At 35.8% G+C, this 23,847-nt stretch overlaps 1 protein-coding gene across 1 annotated transcript; it reads right to left on the reverse strand.

Annotated features, from left to right (window-relative positions):
- Positions 1-913: 913 nt before the first annotated feature.
- Positions 914-22,614, reverse strand: LOC136031304 (putative defense protein 3). Its single transcript, XM_065710758.1, has 4 exons — positions 22,458-22,614; positions 12,834-12,996; positions 2,626-2,848; positions 914-1,073 (listed from the first exon to the last, which is right to left on the reverse strand). The coding sequence occupies exons 1-4, from the start codon at positions 22,491-22,493 to the stop codon at positions 1,010-1,012; spliced, it is 486 nt and encodes a 161-aa protein (XP_065566830.1). The 5' UTR covers positions 22,494-22,614; the 3' UTR covers positions 914-1,009.
- Between the last annotated feature and the right edge of the window lie 1,233 nt (positions 22,615-23,847).

Below are 23,847 nucleotides of genomic sequence, written 5' to 3' on the forward strand. Positions count from 1 at the left end.
ATTTCGGAGAAGGCAAACTGTAAAACAGTATTTATAAAGAGATTCAAAGTGACCCCTATATTAGGGTCACTATAAAAGGCCACTTTTTATTGCAGAACGAGGTGTTTCTAATTATTATTATGCAATCAAATCAAAATCAAAGGTCAGAGGTCAATGTTCAACTGCTCAAAAACAAGTCAACGCTCAACTTTCTTAGGCCTAATACGTAGTCGTAGTAGTCTAATACGATCATGGAGGAGAAACAGAAAAGGTTAAAGTTATAATTTCTAAGTGGCGCCATACTAAGGAAAAATCTGGAAGCTCATTTTGATTACCTTTATCAGTAATAAGTAGGCAAATTTGCCGAAAAGCTGGCTGAATTTGGTTGGGTTAAATAGCCTGGATTAAATTCTGCATGGACTGGTTTTAGTCTGTTTTACTAAATTGTTTTAGTAAATTGAAATTTAAACTGAATTAACACACTAGAATGGACTATTTTGTGTTTGGGTTTATGCATACAATACCAATTGTGTCTGTAGTCGTGTTTTTTAGCACTGAAAAAAATATAAGCCAAATCAATAAAGTTAGAAGCATGAAAATTTATGCCAAAGGCTTTTGGAACCGTGAGAATACGAAGGCTACAGGGAATAAAAAAACTTAAAAAAAATGGAAATGTGACGTATTAATAACAAACGCGCAAGGACCGAAAATTTTACAAGGTGCCTCAACGTCATACTCTTTACCCTCATTAAGTCATAATTGAAACAGTAACAAGCATGTGCGGCTGGAGGCTCGGCCACCATTTTAATAAAGCAAACGATAATAGTTGGCGTAAGGCCATATTTGCAAGGGATGTAGGCCACAGCGAGCTTAGAAGACGATTAAAAGCCGTTAAAGCCTTTCTTTCTAGTCAAACATAAATATGAAAGAAAAATGAAAACAATCTCATTTTATTCTTCTTGAAATATAAAGATGGAGATCAAAAAGCACTGGGTTTAGAATACAGAAACAGAAAATTTAACATGGTACATTATTCCCTGGCTTCAACAGGAATGAAAGTCCAATAATTCTTGTAGTTTTTAACGACAGTCGTTCTGAAAAAAAAAGAAGACTAATCACTGAAACACTTACGAGTGCTTATACATACACGTAATGCAATTTCAAACACAATCATGGGAAACTCTTTACATAATTACATTTTTCCTAAAAGAGATTCCTATTTAAGAACCTGGAAACCAGTAAGCATTTGAAACTAACAGTTAGCGCGTTTCACATATTGTCGATTGAATGACACTTTCTGACCGAAATGATATTTTCGTATAAAACAGCTCAGACGGGACAAAGGAAAATTTCAAACCATTAATTTGAATGTGGGAGACCCTTGGCAACTACGTCGATTGTTGGTCTTCTTCTGTGCATAGGGCTATGATAAAAGGGGCAACTGCCTTTTGTTACTGAAGTAGCAGAAAAATGTTAGGGTGATGAAGTTTGGCAAAAATATGAAAAAAAGGCGTGAAAAGATATTTCCCAGTATTTGTTTTTTCGTAAGAAAATCCAAATTAGCAAAATAATAAGAAAAGTAACTCCTGTTAAAGTGTAGTATTGCTGAAATCTATGTCCAAGGAAGACGATCAGAAGCAAATTTGCTACTGTACAAAATATAGCTTCTGAAGTTGAGGGGCCTCGTAAATACCTTTTAGATAGTTTTTAACCGTTTGGCTTGTTGAATAATAAAAACCAAGTATTGTAGATAGTAAATTACCATCAGCAGTTCATTCACGCATAACCCACTCTTTTAGTGTGCATAATGTCATCAAATGTCCGCTTTTTAGAATTTGGGTTTTCTATAGACATTTCCATTGAATTACCCGCTTTACTCTTAAGATTTGCCAAAATAACAGTTACAATTCCTGAATCAGCTTCAAAAGGTGATTTTTGCTCACATGACTTTTTTTTTCAAAACGACTTTTTAAACTTCCAGTTATTATGCCCCGTCGCTGGATTTTTACTGTGCTGTAGCCACAGCTGCTACCATGAGCTCTTACTCCCTCCTGTTGTTTTTCCTGTGATTTCCCCTCCTTTGTTGCTTCCTTCTTATTTTTACGGCTTTTAGATTTTCGTGTAGTTCCATTTTTTTTTTGTGCTTTTAAACTACTCGCACTAAATTTCCTGTGATCTTTTCTTTTCAAGATGTTGTTCTGTAAAATGTATACTTCACTTGAAGAGTTGGGCTTGAGGGGGCGGTAGCTCTCTTCATCTTGTGGGCAAGTTTTGATTTGGTATTAAAATTGAAAAGGAATTAAATAAAAAGAGGGTTTTTTCGAGTGAAAGTAAAGAGCAGTATCGAAAATCTAAAATAAACAGTATTAATTCTACATCAGTGCAGCTGCATCTCCTCACCTCCCAGTTGTTTGACTTTTTGGCACTATTTTTACTTTTTGTCCTCAACGCTTTAGGAACGACCCCCCGATTTAGCGTAGACAGCGATAGGCTGCGGATAGGAAGTCCCCCCCCCAATGCATAACAATTTTGACTAGTTTTAATTTTCAAAGTAACCTATACTTTCATTACAAAAGACCTCTTTTTCATATAATTTTGTTAAGTGAGACAGTCATCACTGTTATTTATCATAATACAAAAGCATACCTGAATTGAACAAAACCTTCTTTGACGTCTGCAGGTGGTATCCATGTTACTGTAACGGTCGACTTGGCTTTTCCATTTGAGTGGGTTACAGCTCCTTTGCACTTTGACAGTTTTTTAACCCCGTTTGACTCCTTCCAATCACCGAACAGCTCGCCTTCTTCATCAAAAGCAGCAACAACAAAACCTTTAAATTTGTGGTCATCGTCTGGTGCTTCGATTGTAACTAAAAGAAACAGCAACAATTTGATTCTCAGATTTCTTTTATGGCTCTTTGGCTATGAATTAATTAAAAATTAATTAAATAATTAAAATTAATTCAGTATTTCAACTAAGAGTAAGGATAAACATTAAAACTAAAACCGAAGAGAAATTATTCCGTGTAGAGGGGGTTGCCCACCTCCTCGATACCTTCCTCTTCACGCTAAAGTTTTTTAGAACTTTTAAAAAGCTAATCAAGCTAATCAGAAGTCATGTTTTATAAGTCGTTCTTAAGAAAATTGGGACAAATAATTAAACTTTAGACGTAAATAGCAAGGTATCGAGGAGGGGGAACCCCTTTATATGCAAAATAATTTCTGTTCGTTTTAAATTTTAATGTTGCTTCTTACTTTCAGTTGAGAAAAACTTTTTTTTTATATTTTAATCTCTGATTGTTTTCAAATAGTATCGGTGAATGTGGCTCACCCTTCAAGAAATATTACGAAAAAATCGTCCATGGATGGAATGTTCCTCCTCCGTAAAATACTCCCTCCCGCGTAAATTCCCTCCGGACAATATCATCCTAACTGAAAATTCCCCGCAAAATTTCTTGCGAGCGATTCCGCCCGAAAAACTCTCTTATCTTACTTTCATTTACAAAAGACTTTAATTTCTAATCGTTTTTCCAATAACTCCTCCCCCTTCTGTTGAAAATCTTCAGTAGACCAGGCCCAACGAAGCTGCGGACCCGATTTGGCACGTAAGCCACAGAACTCCCTAATGCCTTTCTGCCATAGCATAGTCAACCATATAAACTAGAGTCAAGATTTATGAATAATCCGGGTTGTTCGTTGATTTCAACGTAACACAAGTCTTGTGCAATAGAGTAAAATTAAAATTGCATTAGTTTGATCTGAAGTTCGTACATAAGCTCTAAGACTCATCATAAGAAAGGGAGGCACCTGTTAAATATCCCGAAAACCCTCAAGAAGTTTGATCTATGTGGTACGAAAAAAACCAGTTAGTCTTTCGCATTCGGTCATAATTAGCTTAGTTTCGGTGAGAAAAACTACGATACAGGTATATTTTAATTAAATATTTGACATATAGAGGTAGTTAGGTTAGGTATTTAAAACACTGTGTTCTACGCGGCCTGCTTTCCATAATCTTCTTCTGTAGTTTCCATAACTTTGAATCTAAAGTATTATATGTTTACCGTATTTTGGTATAGAAGTGAGCCTACCAAAAAGAAAAACATTATTCCAAGCTCAAGTTTCAACCTATTTAAAAAAAAAACAAATTGGTTAGTCGGAAAAACTACGTTTGAAAGTTAAACACAGCCCAATTCACTAAATTACGCACAGGATTCATTATTGACGCTGTAGTCGTGCATAATTTTGTTTCTATCCAAAGTCTACTGCAATTTGGCTCGAGCACAGAGGAGAACAATTCTAATTTCCACACAATTTAGTCTCCAAGGAGCCTATGATACAATCATCAATTCACTCCCGCAGGATTGTATAACGATAGGCTTAAAAATGATCTTGAGCACATTAAATACAAAAATAAGTTCTTTTTAGTTTAAAGTAAGGAGCAACATTAAAAATTGAAATGAACAGAAATTATTCCTTATATGGAAGGTTGTTCCCTCCTCAATACCTTACTCTTTATGCTAAAGCTGTTAGCACTTAAAAAAAAAACTTCCTATTCTAATTAAAAGACCCGTGTGTTTCAATAGCCGTTCTTAATAAAAAAGTAAGAAAAACAGTCAAACTTTAGCGTAAAGAGCAAGGTATTGAGGAGGCGGCAACCCTTCATATGCGGAATAATTTCTTGTTCGTTTTGAGTTTTAATTTCGCTCCTTCCTTTCGGTAAAAATAAAATCTGTTTAAATTCTGTTCATTTTTCTAATTATCCAGGTAAATCTGGCTCACCCTCCATGAAATATACCCCCCCTCATGGAAAACAATTCCGTGAAAGTTTAATAAATTAAAAATTATATAACTATAAAGCACATATATATCAGTATATTTACAGCCGCTAAGACGATGAACTTTAGCAGGCATATCAGGGACGAGACCACATTGAATCAGAAATAGTTGTTTCCCCGATTCGATCATCTGGGGGGAGTGAGGGGACGGTTAATTCGGAAAAATGAGAAAAAATGAGGTATTTTGAACTTACGAACGGGTGATCAGATCTTAATGGAATTTGACAATTAGAAGGATATCGTGTATCATAGCTCTTACTTTAAATCTCGACCGGATCCGGTGACATTGGGGGGAGTTGGAGGGAGAAACCTAAAATCTTTGGAAACGCTTAGAGAAAAGGGATTGGGATGAAGCTTGGTGGGAAAAATAAGAAAAAATCCTAGATACGTGATTGACATAACCGAAACAGATCCGCTCTCTTTTTGGGAGTTGGGGGTGGGGGGGTAATCCTGAAAATAGAAAAATGAGGGATTTTTAACTGACGAAGAAACGATTGGATCTGAATGAAATTTCATATTTAGAAGGATCTCGTAACTCAAATTTCTTGTTTTAAATTCCGACCGGGTCCAGTGTCATTGGGTGGAGTTGAGGGGGGGGGACCGGAAATCTTGGAAAACGTGAAAATTGAGGTATCTTTATCTTACGAATGGGTGATCGGATCTTAATGAAACTTGATATATAGAAAGATCTTATGTCTCAGAATCCATTTTCAATTCGAATTGGATCCGGGGACTTAGGGGGCTGGAAGGGAAAACAGAAATCTTGGAAAACGCTTAGAGTGGAGAGATTGGAGTGAAACTTGAAGGGAAGAATAACTACAAGTTCTAGATACGTGATTGACATAATTGGAACGGATTAACTCTCTTTGGGGGAGTTGGGGGGATTTCTAGTGCTTTGGAGAGTTCGGTGCTTCTGGACGTGCTAGGACGATGAAAATTGATAGGCGTGTCAGGGACCTGCACAAATTAACTTGATGACAGTCGTTTCCCCGATTCGACCGTCTGGGAGACTGCTGGGAGAAGAAAAATTAAAAAATGAGGTATTTTTAACTTACGAATGGGTGATCGGATCTTAATGAAATTTAACATTTTAGAAGGAACTTGTGTCTCAGAGCTCTTATTTTAAATCCCGACCGTATCCGATGATATTAGGGGAGTTGAAGGGGAAAACAGTAAATCTTGGAAAATGCTTAGATTGGAGAGATCAAGATGAACCCTGGGTTGGAAGAATAAGCACAAGTCCTAGATACGTGATTGACATAACCAGACTGAATACACTCTCTTTGGGGGAGTTTGGGGGGAGGGTTCCTTTGGAAAAATTAGAAAAATTGAGGCATTTTTAACTTAAGAACTGGTGACCGGATCTTAATGAAATTTAATAGTTAGAAGGAACTCGTGTCTCTGAGCTCCTATTTTAAATCCCGAACAGATTTGGTGACATTGGGGGGAGTTGAAGGGGAAAACCGGAAACCTTGGAAAACGATTAGAATGGAGATATCGTGATGAAACTTGGTGGGTAGAATAAGCAAATGTCGTAGACACGTGACTGTCGTAACCGGACTGAATCTGCTCGCTTTTGGGGAGTTAGGGGGGGGTCAAGTGGTTTGACAAGTTCGGTGCTTCTGGCCGTGTTAGGACGATGAAAATTGGTAGGCGTATCAGGAACCTGTACAAATTGACTTGATAAAGTCGTTTTCCATGATTTGGCCATCTGGGGTGCTGAAGGGAGAGGAAAAATTAGAAAAAAATGAGGAAATAGATACAAAGTTGAAACAATAGAGAAAAACTTTTCGAGACAGCGGAAATGAATTTTGTGAATATTTCGGCCCTATTTCTAAGGGCCGTCTTCAGCACAATACGAGAAAGAGAGAGAGAGAGAAAGAGGAGAGAGAGAGAGGGAGAGAGAGAGAGAGAGAGAGAGAGTAAATGTATATATAAATAAACTTACATTAAAATGTAAGGATTGAAACTAATAACGTTTTTTTTAAACTTATTTAAAACAGCCCTAGCATCCTTACTTCAACGAAGTTCAACCAGGACTGACAAAAAGAGTGAAGTTAGTTGATAAATTCATTCAAACAAAACAGAACAAAGTGATTAAATGCAATTTCTCAGAGCCAACCTTGCATTTTTAGCAGCCTGTTTCAAAGGCCTTTTCGTAACTGGTTCAATACTATTATAAATCGGTTTAGTAAAATATTTTGTTAGATCATTTTTAATTAGATTTGAGTATAAAGAATTTAGTGAGTACTCCCCCAAGTCCCTCTTCAAAGATATGTTATTATTTATTTTGAGACTAGTTTCGATTGATTCCCGAACCACCTGATTTATCCCCAAATCATCACTGATGAGTGAAGATTTTTCAAAAAGTATGGTGTGGGAGGGATAATCAAATATATGCCAACCTAAAGCAGAATCAAAGGAGTTGTAGGACCTATTTGAAATTAATGCCTTGTCTATATCTTTTTTATGCTGTTGTAGCCGTTTTTCTAGAATCGGATGTGTCCTGCCAGCATAGTAATTTCCACAGTCACGAGGACCCCTCTTTGGCGAGTGACTGGGTCTTATCTTTACCGGAATTTAAGAAATTAATGATTTTAAAATTATTGGTAAACACTACATAAAGATTATTTTTTGTGCAAATATTTTTTTTTTATGATTTTTGGGATATACGGAAGATAGACAATATTTGATAGCTTATCAGTAGCCTCACATTGTGAAATAAATTCTTTAATTTCATGTGTCAGATCAGGGACAGAGTGCCTATTTTGACATTTAACAGAAGCATACTGCCTTTTAACAGAAGCATACTGGGGTTATTTTTTATATTTTCAGCTAACTTTTCTTCACGACTCTTGCCTTTTTCCGTGCCTTTGATACTGCTGATAGTTTGCAGCTGTTTTCTTTTTTTTTAAGTGTTTCCAGGTTCGTTTCTTCCTGTTCAGTAGTTTGCTAGTTAGACGAGTCATGAAGGGTAGTGTTTTTGCCTGTTTCCTCCAAAATGTTCTAGCGTGAGCTTTTTCAAAATCTAGCGAAACAGCTTTGAATTTCTGCCAAGATTCCTCGATGTCCGAAATGACTATGGTATCCCAATCAAAGTCAGCAAGTCTCTCAGAGATACGCTTGTAATCAATAACTTTTTATAGGCCGTCTTGCATTAAGTATATGTCAATATTATATGCTCCAATTACACCTTATATGCCCCCAGGGCATAACTTAAATCACCCTTAGGGCTCTAAGGGTGTGTGTCATATTCAAAGACATACTTCCGGTCCTTTCAATTACGTTGAACAACCTGGTTATCTCAAAATTTTGATTATGTGTGTTTGAGGAAATGGTGGACGTGGGAGGAGGGTTAGTTGCCCTCCAGTCACGTTCGACTATTAAAAATACCACAGGTCCTTTCAACTTCCAATCGAATGAGCTGTTTTCGATGTTTCTACGACAACAAACGCCGTCTCAAAATTTCTATCAGATGCATTTCAGAAAAATACGAGGTGTGGGGTGTATCCACCCCCCCCCCCCAATCACTCTGAATCTTAAAAGGGCACTAGAAATTCTGCTTGCGAATCCAACTAGCCATCTCCAAAGTTTATGCGATCACCCATTCTATATGTGCATTAAATGCCCCCAGGGCAAAACAACTCTCGCCCAGAGAACTGTGCGGGGATTGTCATCCTCAAAGATATAATTTTCGGACCTTTCAACTACGTTGAACAAAAGAGCTATCTCAAAATTTTGATTGGATGTGTTTGGGGAAATGATGGGCACGGTAGAGGGGTTAGTTGCCCTCCACTCACATTCAACTATGAAAATGGGTACTAGCCCCCTTTCAATTTCTAATCGAATGAGCTCTTGTCAAAGTTTGTACAACAAATGTCCATCTCAAAATTCCTATCAGGTACATATCAGGAAAACACAAGGTGTGGGGGGGTATTCACCCTCCAATCACTCTGAATCTTAATCAGAACACCCTCTGATCACTCTCAGAAAATTAAAAAGAGCACAAGTCGTTTCAATTTCCAATCGAAAGAGCTCTTTTTGAAGTTTCTACGACAACAAATGGCCATCTCAAAATTTCTATCAGGTGCATTCTGGGAAAACACGAGGTATGGGGGGGTATCCACCGTCCGATCACTCTGTATCTTAAACAGAGGACTAGAAAGCTTGATTACTAATCCAATGAGCTCCCTCCATAGTTTATACAATCTCTGTTTCTATATATACCTTATATGCCCCAGGGAATTACTTACAACCCTTGGCCTGAAGAGTCTGGGGGGTTTGTCATCTTCAAAAACATAATTTCCAGAGCTTTCAATTATGTTGAAAAAATAGCTATCTCAAAATTCTGATCAGATTTGTTTGGGCAAATGGTGGGCGTGGGAGGGGAGTTAGCTGCCCTCCAATCACTTTGGACTATTGAAAAGGGCACTAGCCCTTTCAATTTCCAATCGAATTAGCCTTTTTCGAAGTTTCTACGATACGAGAAATACGAGATGCGGGAAGGGGGTATCCACCTTCCAATCACTATGAATCTTAAAAAGTACACTAAAACTTCTGATTATCAATCCAATGAGCCTCTTCGGAAGTTTATACGATCACCCTTTCTATATAAACCTTACACGCCCCTTTAAAATCTTAGGACGTAACTTAAACCCCTTGAAAATACAATTGTTGTTGTGAAAATACGAGGATTTGGGTGGGAGGGGTATCCACCCTTTGGTCACTCTCAATCTTAAAAAGGACTAGAACTTCTGATTACCAATTTTAAAAAAACACACAATCGCAAAAAAAAGAAGAACGAGGACAATTAACAGCCAGTGAAAAAATTGCAAATTATGCAGATATTTCGGTCAAGGCCTCCACTTTGACCGTCCTCAGTGCAGTATAAACTGATAAAAAAAACCTTAAAACAAAACACAAAACTAAAATATAATGACTCAGTAACGGTGAAAGGGTAACTGAATAAAAACTACAAGCCTAAATCACATTTCACAATTTCATCTTACTTACCGCACTCATGAAGGCTAATCGCCAATCTAATGAGTCCCCCTCCGAATTTTATACGATAATCCTTTCTATTTAGACCTTATATGCCCCCAGGGTATAATCCTCAAAGACATAACTTATGGACCTTTCGATTACGTTGACCAAAATGGATATCTCAACATTTTGATTGAATGTTTTTGGGGAAATGGTAGAAGTTGGGGGGGGGGGGTTAATTGCCCTCCAAACACTTTTAACTATTAAAAAGGGAAACTATTAAAAAAAGAGAAGTTATTAAAAAGTGAACTTCTGATCACCAATACAATGAGCCCCGTGCGAATTTTACACGATCACCCTTTCTATATGTACCTTGTATGCCCCCAGGGCATAACTTATAACCCTTGCCCTGAGGGCTGTGGGGGGTTTGTCATACTCAAAGACATAATTTCTGGACTTCTCAATTATGTTGAATAAAATGTCTATCTCAAAATTTTGATTGAATGTGTTTGGGGAAATGGCGAGCGTTGGAGGAGGGGTTACTTGCCCTCAATCACATTCGACTATTGAAAAGGGTACTAATCCTTTAAATTTCTAATCGAATGAGCTTTTTTCAAAGCTTCTACGACAACAAATTGCCGTCTCAAAATTTCTATTAGGTACATATCAGGAAAACACGAGGTGTGGACAGTATCCTCAAAGACAGAATTTCTGGACCCTTCAATTATGTTGAATGAAATAGCTATCTCAAAATTTTGATTGGATGTGTTTGGGGAAATGGCGAGCGTGAGAGGGGTTAGTTGCCCTCCAGTCACATTCAACTATTAAAATCGGTACTAGCCCTTTCAATTTTTAATCGAATCAGCTCTTTTCAAAGTTTCTACGACAACAAACGGGCATCGCAAAATTTCTATCAGGTGCATATCGGGAAAATAGGAGATGTGGGGGGTATCCACCATTCGATCACTATGAATCTTAAACAGAGCACTAGAAAGTATGATTACTAATCCAATGAGCCCCCTAAGTATTTTACACAATCACCCTTTCTATTTATACTTTATATGCCCCCAGGGCATAACTTACAACCCTTGGCCTGAAGGATCTGGGGGTTTGTCGTCCTCAAAGACATAATTTCCACCGCTTTCAATTATATTGGAAAAATCGGCTATCTCAAAATTCTGATCAGATCTATTTGGGGAAATGGTGGGCGCAGGAGGAGAGTTAGTTGCCCTCCAATCACTTTAGACTATTAAAAAGGGCATTAGCCCTTTCAATTACCAATCTAATAAGCCTTTTTCGAAGTTTCTACGACAACAAATAGCCATCTCGAAATTTCTATCAGAAGCATTTCGGGAACCCTTGCCCTGAGGGCTCTAAGATCATCCTCAAAGATATAATTTTAGGACTTTTCGTTTATGTTGAACAAAATGGCTATCTCAAAATTTTGATCAGATGTGTTTGGGAAAATGGTGCGCTTCAGAGGGGGTTAGTTGCCTTCCAATCACTTGCGACTATTAAAAATAGCCCTTTCAATTTCCAATCGAATAAGCCTTTTTTTCCACAAGAAATTCTCTTCCACGAGAAATGGCCATCTCAAAATTTCTTTCAGATCCATTTCAGGAAAATACAAGGTGTCAGGGGGGGGGAGTATCCACCCTCCGATCACTCTGAATCTTGAAAACGGCTTTAGGGCTTCTGACTACCAATCCAATGAGCCCCCTCCAAAATTTATACGATCACCTTTTCTATATATACCTTATATGCCTCCAGGGCATAACTTATAATCCTTCCCCTGAGGGCTATGGGGGCAAGGGTTTATCCTAAAAGACATAATTTCTGGACCTTTCAACTACGTTTAACAAAATGGCTATCTCAAAATTTTGATCGGATATGTTTGGGGAAATGGTTGGCATGGAAGGGGTGTTAGTTACTCTCTAATCACTTTCGACTGTTAAAAAGGGCACAAGTCCTTCCAATATTCAATCAAATGAGTCCTTTTCTAAGCTTCTACGACAACTCCTTCGATACGAAGTGCCCTGATCTAAAAGAACAAAAAATAATAATAATGCATTGTCCCCACATGGCTTTATACTTAGGCAGCACTTTTGCGCTACCTATGGTAAACAATCGGTAAGAATAAGCTATGAGCAGAATAAGTGGTAAGGAATGAACAATGTATCAAATAATAAAAAAAATAATAGTCACATAATATCGAAAAAGTCAATAATGATGTATCAAATAAGCATTTTTTTTGCAATAATTTAAGGGTGGTGAAAAATATTGATGTTTCTTAGTCAGAAATAATGAGTAATTGTTCTGACTATGCACTATTCTCCTAAATTGTATCATTTAAACATTATTTGCTATTGACCTTGTGCGACTCTTATCAAGACTACTATCGTTATCGTAACATCCTTAAAGCTATAAATTTATAAGGTATAATAAAAAGGTATAAAGCTACGCAAAGGTATAATTGCTACACAAAGTTTTACTCAAGTCTGATGACCATGTAAGCAGCTACGGAAAGAGAATTGCATTCTAGGCAGAATGGTGTACGACACATGTGTGTACGGTAGACCATAGGCACATGAAGGCTGGATACAGCACCAAGAGCCATGGCTTTTCTTACGTTCTTTCTCGAGATTATAACGAAGATATTAAATAGATCCAGGAATTATTAGAAAAGAGGTCAGCTGTTGAAAATCTATTAGAAATACACAGCTTTGTGAAATTTTGAGTGAGTCCCTTCTCCTTGAACTGCGTTTCTTGATGAAACACTGACAAATAGGTTTCGTCAATTGAACTGGAATGTGAGGCCCGACACAGAAAACGCTAAAAGCTCGCTTTGCCTTTTCTTTATGTCACCTTATCGTAGCCTGCTGGTGCAGGATCGGCCAATTTTTGGACTTAAAGTAGTCAAACTTGTGTCACGATTAAAAAGGCGTCACTCTTTTATATAGGTTGTCCAAATGAACTTTAACAGAGATTTACTTGGCACACCACAGCATAAAAGATTGTATCATGTATTTTTACTTACCAGTGACTTCGCTTATTCCATTATCAACATCAAATGTGTCTGAGCTTGCAATAGCAGTGTATGGAAACGTTTCTTCCGCTTTAGCCACTGTGCCAAAATGGCGAGGGGCCCAGCTATTACAAACAGAGGATGGTGCGCCATTTGGAAAACCCTGACATACTACCTGAAAAAATATATGTTTTGTTTACTCATTTTGTGAGTTTTCACTTTTTTTACCCTGAAAATTTTGACAATGAAATAAGTATTTGATTCAATTTGTTCAGTTAAAGCAGTAAGAACAATGAATATAAAATGGTATTGAAGTAGACGGATCATTAAAAGTAGCAAGAAGAATAAAAATAAAATGTGATATGAATCGATCTGATCAGTAAAAGTGCCAAGAACCATGAAATAAAAGAACATTTTAATCAGTTTGATATGTAAAAGTATCAAAAACAGAGTTTTTTAATCGATTCGATCTGTAAAAGTACCAAGAACAATTAAAATGAAACAGGATTTAAAGAAGTTTGATCAGTCTAATTATTAAGAAGAGAAACAATGAAATGCGATTTGTATCGATTTTGGCAACTAAAAGTACCAACAACAGAACAACGAAATGAGTTTTTTAATTAATTGATAGGTTAAAGTACCAAGACCAATGAAAATGAAATGGGACTAAAATAGATTGATCATCAAAAGTAGAAAGAAGAATGAAAATGTAAGGGTGATGTGAATTGATTTGACTAGAAAAATTACCAAGAACCATGAAAATGAACCGGGATTTGAATAGGTTTGACCAATATAAGTATCAAGAACAGTGACAATGAAATAAGATTTGAATCAATTTGACCCGAAAAATTACCAAGAACCATCAAAATGAAACGGGATTTGAAAGGTTTGTCCAGTAAAAGTATCAAGAATAGTGACAATAAAATGAGTATTTGAATCAATTTGTTTATTTAAAGTAGTGAGAACAACGAAAATGAAATGGTGTTGAAACAGATGAATCATTAAAAGTAACAAGAAGAATAAAAATGAAAGGATGATATGAATCGATTTGATGAGTAGAAGTACCAAGAATAATGAAAATAAAAGGGGATTTTAATCAGTTTGATCTATAAAAGTATCAAAAACAGAGACGATGAAATGCGATTCGTATCGATTTGGCCACTAAAATTACTAACAACAGAAACAGTGAAATGATTATTTTAATTAATTTTGATCAGTTAAAGTACCAAGAACAACGAAAATGAAATCGGACTGAAACAGATTGGTCATTAAAAGTAGCAGGAACTATGGAAATGAAACGAGATTGGAATAGGTTTGACCAGTAAAAGTATCAAGAACAGTGACAATGAAATGAGATTTGAATTGATTTGACCACTAAAAGTACCGACAACACAGACAATGAAATAATTATTTGAGTCAACTTGTTCAGATAAAGTAGTAAGAGCAATGAATATGAAATGGTGTTGAAATAGATGGATAATTAAAAGTAGTAAGATTAATGAAAATGAAAATGTGATTGGAATCGATTTGATCTGTAAAAGTACCAAGAACCATGAAAATAAAAGGACACTTTAATCAGTTTGATATGTAAAAGTATCAAAAACAGGGGCAAAGAAATAAGATTTGAATTAATTTAGCCACTAAAAGTACAAACAACATAGACAATGAAATGAGTATTTGAATCGATCATTAAAAGTAGCAAGAAGAATGAAAATGGAAGATTTTGAATCGACTTGACCAGTGAAAGTACCAAGAACCATGAAATAAAAGGGGATTTTAATCACGGGGGTTTAATCAGATTTGAATCGATTTCATAAATAAAAGTACCAAGAACCATGAAAATACAAGAACAGTTTGATCTATAAAATTATCAAACATAGAGACAATGAAATAAGATTTGAATCAATTTGACCACTAAAAGCATCAACAACAGAGACAACAGCATCAACAACAGAGACAATGACATTGAGTATTTCAATCAATACGATCAGTTAAAGTACCAAGAACAAGCAATATGACATGGGGCTGAAAAAAACTGTCGGTTTGGATATGTAAAAGTGCCATAAACCATAAAAATGAAAGGAGACCTTAATCGATTTGATCTGTCAAAGTACCAGGAACAGTGAAAATGAAGCGGGATTTGAGACGGTATTATATGTAGAAGTAGCAAGAACCATGAACATGAAAGGGGATTTTAATCGATTCAATCTGTAAAAGTACCAAAAACAATTAAAATGATACGGGATATAAAGAGTTTTGACCAGTAAAAATATTAAGAACAAAAGCAATGAAATGCGACTTGTATCGATTTGGCAACTAAAAGAACCAACAACAAAGACAATGAAATGAGTATTTTAATTAATTAATTCGTTAAAGTACCAAGAACAATGAAAATGAAATGGGACTGAAACAGATTGATCATCAAAAATAGCAAGAAGAACGAAAATGAAAAGGTGATGTGAATCGATTTGACCAGAAAAATTACCAAGAACCATGAAAATGAAACGGGATTTGAATAGGTTTGACCAGTGAAAGTATCTAGAACAGTGACAGTGAAATGAGACTTGAATCGATTTGACCTCTAAAAGTATCAACAACAGAGAAAATGAAATGAGTATTTGAATCAATTTGTTCATTTAAAGTAGTAAGAACAATGAAAATGAAATGGTGTTGAAACAGATGAATCATTAAAAGTAACAAGAAGAATGAAAATAAAAGAGTAATATGAATCGATTTAATCAGTAAAACTACCAAGATCCATGAAAATAAAAAGGGGATTTAATCAGTTTGATCTGTAAAAGTATCAACAACAGTGAAAATGAAACGTGATTTGAATCGGTTTTATACGTAAAAGTGCCAAGAATCATGAAAATGAAAGGAGACATTAATGGATTTAATCTGTAAAAGTACCAAGAACAGTGAAAATAAAACGTAGTTTGATATGGTTTTATTGGCAAAAGTACCAAGAACCCTGAAAATAAGAGAGGGTTTTAATCGATTTGGTATTCAAAAGTACCAAGAACGATGAAAATAAAGCGGGATTTAAAGAGATTTGACCAGTAAAAGTATTAAGAACAGAGACAATAAAATGTGATTTGAATTGATGTGGAAGCTTAAAGTACCAACAGCAGAGACAACGAAAAGACTATTTGGATCGATTTGATCAGTTAAAGTAAAATGAAAAATGAAAACAAACCGGGGATGAAACGGATTGATCATAAAAAAGCAGCAAGAAGAATGAAAAATGAAAGGATGATTTGAATCAATTTGACCAATAAAAGTACCAAGAACCATGAAAGTAAGGGGGGGTTTAATCAGTTTGATCTGTAAAAATATCAGGAACAGAGACAATGAAATGATATTTGAATTGATTTGACCACTAAAAGTACCAGCAACAGAGACAATGAAATGAATATTTGAATCAATTTGATCAGCTAAAGAATCAAGAACAATGAAAATGAAATGGGATTAAAACAGATTGATCACTGAATGTGGCAAATAGAATGAAAATGAAAGGGTGATTTGAATCAATTTGACCAGTAAAAGTAAAAAGAATCACGAAAATAAAAGGGGGTTTTAATCAGTTTGATCTGTAAAAGTGTAAATAACAAAGACAATAAAAGGAGATTTGAATCGATTTGAATAACAAAAAGTATCAATAACAGATTAATTGATATAGGTATTTGAATCAATTTGACTATTTAAAGCACCAAGAACTGTGAATATGAAAGGGGTTTTAATCGATTTTAATCTGTAAAAGAACCAAGAACACTAAAACTGAAATGGGATTTTCAGTTTTATATTTAAAAATACCTAGAACCTTGAAATGAAATGGGACTTGAATATATTTGAACAGTAAAAGTATCAAGAACATAAACAATGAAATGAGATTTGAATTGATTTAAACACTAAAAGTACCAACAACAGAGACACTAAAATGAGTATTTGAATCAATTTGATCAGTCAAAGTATCAAGAACAATGAAAATGAAATGGGGTTGAAACAGATTCATCATTTAAAGTAGCAAGAATAATGAAAATGAAAGGGTGATTTGAATTGATTTGACGAGAAAATTTACCAAGAACCATGAAAATAAAACGGGGTTTTAATGAGCTTCGTCTATAAATCATCAAGAACAGAGACAATAAGATGATATTTTGAAGAATAAAAGTACCAAAAACGAAGACAATGAAATGAGTATTTGAATCCATTTGACCAATAAAAGTGCCACTTGCCTTAGCCCCGGTACCTGCAGCCAACCTTCAACTGCCAAGAGTACCTGAATCTAACCTCCAACAGCCTGGATACCTGCAGCCAACCTACTACTGCCGTGGTACCTGCAGCCATCCTACCGCAGCCATCCTACCGCTGCCCCGAGTACCAGCATCAAGCCTACCGCTGTTAACTGATATGTTGACTGATTTTAAGCTAGGATCGTTTTATGTTCAGCAAGCGCGTTGGCATGGAAATTATATGAATATTTTTTCTCATTTGCGTTGAATGAAACTGGTGTTATGACACGCGCTTGGGTTAAATAAACCGGACCCATTTTACAATGCGAACCGAATTTTAATGAATCAAACATCGACAAATCTGCTACCCTTTTTATGCTTATGACACGCTCTTGGGTAAAGTGGACCGAAGACCTTATGTTCCCCAATTAATCAATTGCTATAACATATTTTTAGAAAAAAGGTATGGTCATCCATGTCCCACCTCCAAGGGGCCCCAATGCCCCTCCCCCTCACTTTTTGTACCTCACCCCCCTTTTTGGACTTGAATTTTTGGTAAAAATAAAAGTATACTTTTATTGGTCATACCTCTTTAAATCCCGTTTGATTTTAATTGTTCTTGGTACTTTTACAGATAGAATCGATCATTTTAATAAAAATAATTGATATTTTGAATCGTGCATTTCCTTATCTCCAACTTATTACAAGAAACGACACATTTTGATCAACATCATCGTAAATTTTCTCATCTTATTTTATGCAGCAATCACATATTTCCACAAATTATTTCAGATATCAAAACACTTTGATGAAAATATTTTTGTATTTTGGTCAAAAATATTTGAAGTCCCGAAAATTCCAACTCCAATAAAAGACGGGGCAAAAAGTTGAAGGAGGGGCATTGAAAACCCTTGGAGGTGGGACATGGATGACCATAAGCTCCCTCTAAAAAAATCTCATGGCAATTGATTCATTGGGGAATATAAATTTGTCAGTTTACTTTATCCAGGCTTGTGTCATAAGGAAAAAAGGGGTAGCAGATTTGTCGCTTTTTGATCCATTAAAATTCGGTTTATATTGTATGATGCGTCCGGTTTACTTATCCCAAGCGCGTGTCATAAGACCAGTTTCACTCAACCCAAATAAAGAAAAAATTATTCATATAGTTGTCACGGGATTACTGAACAATAAACACTCTGGACAATATGGAATTTTTTCTTTTACGACTTAAATTCAAATCCTAGAAAATTCTGATGAAGAGAAAGTAATCGGAGCATCAATACAAAGAGACGGCTTTATTTAGTTTTATCTTCATTAATACCTATGTACAGTAAAACAGATTTTTTTTTTTTTACATATGCTTAACTTGTCTTAGTCTTTGAATATTAGTGGGAAAAACAAATACTTGGGGGAATCAGAAGCACAAAATGACCATTCTTATCACCACTATGCAGTATTTGGACAGTAGGCAAGTAACCCAAATAAAAGAAAATTATCCATATAATTTTCATGGAATTACTGAATATTAAGTATTATAATAACTTGTCATTCTTCTTATTCAGTGTAGGTTGAATATATGTTAATCATGTTCTGACAGGAATATGATGCTTATGAGTTTTATTATATATGAAAATGAGGTCTAGGCTATAATCATCAGAGCCTCAGGCTGTATCCTCACTCCGCTATTGGCTCACCATAACTACCTTTAAAATATAATTTTGAAAACAAATGTGTCAGTTTTTTTTGTTGATTCCTAATAAATAAACATTTAGTTTAATGTTACTCATCAGAAGGTAACACTACAACCAAGGAAACATGCCTGATTTCCAAAAATGAGAAAGGGGAACACTCTCAAGAATTCCAGGAATCTCAACGAAAATCCTACCGTCAGTTAAAGCAGATCAAAGACGCATACCATGAAGGTTTCAAGCTCCTGTCTTCAAAAACGTGAAATTTTATGTTTTTTGAAAAAGAAAGATCACGGATGCGTGTTTATTTTGTTTTTCCCCTGGCATGATCGTGTCGAAAAAATGGTCCTAGAAGATCGGAAGAGAGCTAATTCAAACTGAAATCAAAAGTTCTAGTGCCCCTTTAAAGTGATCTAAGAGATGGGAGGGCACCCAGCCCCTTTCCCCATCCATTTTCCCCAAAGACATCTGATCAACTTTACCATGAAGAGTAAGGGTTTAGGAAGGAGCAGTCCCCTCATACAAATTTTTTTTTCTGTTTTAAGTTTTAATGTTGCTCCTTACTTTCAGTTGAAAAAGTTGAAGGAAAGACTATGGACAATATCACAATTATATTTTTAAGACTTAAGTTCAAATCCTGAAAAATTCTGTATGAAAAAGTAATTAGAGCGTCTATACAAAGAGACGGCTATATTTAGTTTTATCTTCAATAATATCGATGTACAATAACAAAGATTTTTCACATATACTAAACCTGTCTTAGTCTTTGAATATTAGTGGGAAAAACAAATGGTTAGGGAAATCAGAAACACAAGATGACCATTCTTGTCATCAGAATGGAGTATTTGGATAGGAGCCAATTAACTCTTGGTTTTATTCTAAGACCATCTAGAAACCTGATTTGGCCTAATCTCCCCACCCTTTGGGAGGAATTTTCCTTTTCTCAAATATATTATAGTGCAATGGAAAAATAAAAATACAAGTCCCTTGGAGGCATATAGCCTCCCTTTTACTTTCGAAGTAACAATACCAACGAAGGAAACAACACACAAAATTCCGAATAAAATTATTGAGATACAAGTGTGTCAATCCAAAAAATGTAAGGAGGGATAAAAAATAGTTTCAAGTCTATTAGGGGCAATTTTGCAATATTTAGATTTTTGTTCCAATGACGATGCCAATAAGAAGTCTCTTTAAGTGAAAATACGGTAGGCCTGCAGTACATGACTACTTCTAAAGGAAATGGTAATAAAATACAAATATTGCCTCTAGATTCCGTAATTAATGTTCTTACCAAATATCATGGTAGCTTTTCTGACAATGCTCCTTCCTTTTGGGGGTTGCAGATGTAGCCCAAAATAATATCTTTCTTTGTTGTTTTTCATCTCTTGAACCGTCACGCCTTCTTTGCTAACGGATTTCTTTCATTTTTAACCCGTGAAAACAATTGTTCTAAGCTATTGCAGTAGAATCGTTGGATAAAAAATACAATTTAAAAATCGTCTAAAAATGTAGATAATAATGGAACTAAATATGATGATCTGAATAATAAAACATTCTGCATATTACAGAGTAAGAATTGCATTGTTCCTTGTTTTATTTTAGTTTTGTACAAATCCTATGGCTCTATCTGGGGTGATCGGAGTGAGGGGGTAGACTTCAAGAAAAGTGGCGGAAATTTCTTTGAAAGGATTATAAAGTAAAGAATTTAAATGTAATACTTTTATTTTGTTAACTTGGTTCCTTCAGAAGGGTTGTGTACTTCAAGTTAACCGAAAATACAAAAATAAAAAAGGCAATCGTCGAAATCTAGAATGAGGGCTAAAAAATGTAAAGGAGTGGCAATTGCCCCCCCCCCTACCAATATTTCTTCCTATTGATAACAATGTGCCCCTTTTGCATCGCACATTCGATAATTCGTGGTGGTAAATCTCGTCTCTTCAATTGAGACGCTGTCCCCTATGGCAGCTATAGGTTTAGTCGGTTTGCTTACGCCAAAAAGAGAATAAGCTACTTCATTAACAGTATTGTTCAGCCAATTTTATGAAATATTTTTTGGTTCGAGAATTTTTGACAGCAAGTTGAATTTCTGTCAATTATGACTATTAATGACGCTGGCACGTACGCAGGGGAGGGGCCTTCGGGCTCGCCCCCCCCCCAAATTTTTTGAAATGTTTAATTTCCCCATGGTTTCCTGGGATTTCTGGCAAAAGTAGGACATTTATTAAGAATCTAGATACATGTGTGAAGCCTTTTTTTGGGATTTTATAGCATGCAATTATCCGGTCAAATCACTGCCCAATTATTAACCCATTTTCTGTCCAAATTGTTACCCTCTTTGAAGTAATTAGCGATTGTACTGTTATTATTATTATTTTTTTTAAGAGAGTTTGCTTTCCACAGCAAAATAGAACTATCCTAGATATTAGGGCGTTTATCCCCCTTTTTCAGGATAAAGTACAGCTTTTAATTGATGAATTTTGGAAACTATCATTTTTCATTAAAATCGACATTTTCGCAATAGAAGAACTACCCCCTCACAACACCCATATTGCACTTTTAACCCTAAAATCTCCCTTTCAGTGGGATATAGAAGATTAATCACTAGTTCTAAATCGTTATGAACATAACCTGAGCCTAAAACGTGCTTTTGAGGCTTCAATCTTCTTCCCCCCATCGGCTACAATACTACAGATTAAAGTTAATCTGTATTTTCCGATATACGTGCTTTTTGCATTTATTTAGTTACTAAATAAAAAAACTGCTACTTTATTTTTGCTGTTTCGAAGGTTTTGGCCCCCCCCCCCGAAAAAAATTCCTGCGTACGTGCCTGTAATGACGTGTATTTTTAAGTTTTTCAACGATTCCTTCTAATTTTGCCGATATTTTTCAAAGAATCAAGTAATCAGGTTAGAGGTGCATTAATAAAATCAGGAAAATTATTTAAAAGTTTTAATGGTACTTGTCGGCTATCTGAAACATATTCTGTCATTACGATTAGGTTACATCTCAGAAAACCGGTTTCATAGCTACAAAACAAGTGATGGACGATACTATGCACTGGACGTAAACAGAATGCATTGGATTTGTATAATTTTGGCTATATATTTGCACATCCGGGGCGGGGGTTGGGTTACGTTAGGTTGGGTTTTCATAATTTCGTTTCCAAAGTAGGCCTATTATTTTTATCATCACGTTTCGTTGTTTTTCACTAGGATTAACCTAACTTCACTTTTTGTGAGTGTTTCCGGTAACCAACAAGCACTGTTTTATTCACTTTCAAAAATCTGCTGCAGAAACAGAGGTTGTGAGTGAGGCAGTCTGGGTGACAAACGTCTTTCAATAAAATATGGAAGCTATAAATAATCAGAAAATCTTTCAAAAATAAGATGTATCTCTCAATTCGCTTTGCTTAGTTAATACCTCTTCTCGAAATGAATCAGACCCCAAATTCCCTGGGAAATTTATAACCTTTACATCAGTTCGAAATTTTTGCTTATTCAGGCTATTCTCTTGTTGGTACTGAGTAATGAATATCCCAGTTTGAAGCAGGACATAAGCGAAACTGTCTAACCAAGCAAATAAGTTTAATCATAATGTATTTCCATATGATCGTTATTCTTCCTTTAATGGAAGTTTCAAATCAAACTAAAATATATACTGTTCAAACACCTATTTAAATTCTTGTCTACGGACAATATTTGAGACGACCTTACCAGGCAGATTAATCCAACTGTCAGATTTTTCCACATGGTAGTTTCAGCTCTTTCCTCCCGACAGCCAAATGTAGACTAAATATCATTTGTTCATACACCGGTTTTGAGCTTTAAGGCCATTCTTTTCAAAATGTAAAAACCTCTTTTACAACACCCATTCGAATTTGGAAGAAATCAGCCTTGACCAGTTTTTTTCATAATAATTCTTATCTGTTCCTTTCAACACGTTGAATATGCGACTTAGAATAACAAACCAAGAAATCAAAAATATCCCGCTGCACTGGTTTTCCTAATCAAAGAGAAATTCAGTCTGTGGCTGTACGAAGCAGTATGCATTGCGTAAACTTTAGCTAGATGAATAATTGACTCAGTTCTTTGACAGTGATAAGATAAAAACGAAATTCAATCGAAAGTCAGGAGCAACTCTAAAACTTGAAACGGCAAAAAATACTCCCTATAGAGGGGATTACTCCCTCCTTAATACCTTGCTGTTCACGCTAAAGTTTTTCTATTCTGCATAAATGGCCCTTGTGTTTCAGGGCTCATTATAAAAAATTGAGATAACAGTCAAAATTCAGCGTAAAGAGCAAGGTATGAGGAGGGGAATTACCCCTTCCTATACGGATTAATTTTCGTTGGTTTTGAATTTTAATGTTGTTCCTTACTTTCAGCTAAAAAAGACTTTTTTTTAATTAATTTCTGATTGTTTTTCAAATAATGCCGGTAAATCTGTCCCGATGAAAGATTCCATTTCCTTAAGGGAAACTCCTCCGTGAAAAGTTCCTCTCAAGTAAAATACCCCCCCGTGAAATTTCCTCCGGACAATACCACCTTCGCTGAAATTTCCCCCTACCCTCCGTAAAATTTGTTGTGGATTATTCAGCCTTAATAAATTCTCCTTAGCATACCTTCATTTCAAAAACTTTAATTTCAACTCGTTTTCCCGATCACTATGGAAATCCCCCTTTCCGTGGAAATTTTTTCCCGGAAATCCAAACCTTCTGAAAATTGTCCCCGGGTAGTTCCTCCAGAACATACCCATATACAAAATTGAGTTGGCAAAGAGATATCAAAACAAATAAAAAGAATTTCGAATAGGAATTTTGTCAAATCTCCCCAGTGTCAAATTTCCCCTGGATAGTTCACACCTGAAATTTGCATCCCCACGGAAACCCACCCCAAGCACAAAATCCTTCTATCCTCTCAAAAATGTCATAAGTTATATGGGGTATGGGAGGGGATGAGAGACAACTGAGTGATGGGAGGGGGCTAGTTGCCCTCCAATCTCTTAGGTCACTCAAAAGGGGCAATAGAGCTTTTACTTTCCTTTTGAATGAGCCCTCCCCGATATTCTAGGATCATCGGTTCGATGCGACCACCCCTGGGAAGA

This window comes from Artemia franciscana, chromosome 9 (genome assembly GCF_032884065.1).
Source record: "Artemia franciscana chromosome 9, ASM3288406v1, whole genome shotgun sequence".
In the NCBI taxonomy this organism is placed as follows: Eukaryota; Metazoa; Arthropoda; class Branchiopoda; order Anostraca; family Artemiidae; genus Artemia; species Artemia franciscana.

Bases quoted from the DNA above. Each gene is read 5' to 3' on its own strand.
- LOC136031304 (XM_065710758.1), bottom strand. From the start codon at position 22,493: ATGTGGAAAAATCTGACAGTTGGATTAATCTGCCTG. The intron at 2,849-12,833 runs GTAAGTAAAAAT...TGTTTCTTTTAG, and splicing joins TGGAATAAGCGAAGTCACTG to TTACAATCGAAGCACCAGAC. The intron at 1,074-2,625 runs GTATGCTTTTGT...TTTTTTTTTCAG, and splicing joins GAAGGTTTTGTTCAATTCAG to AACGACTGTCGTTAAAAACT.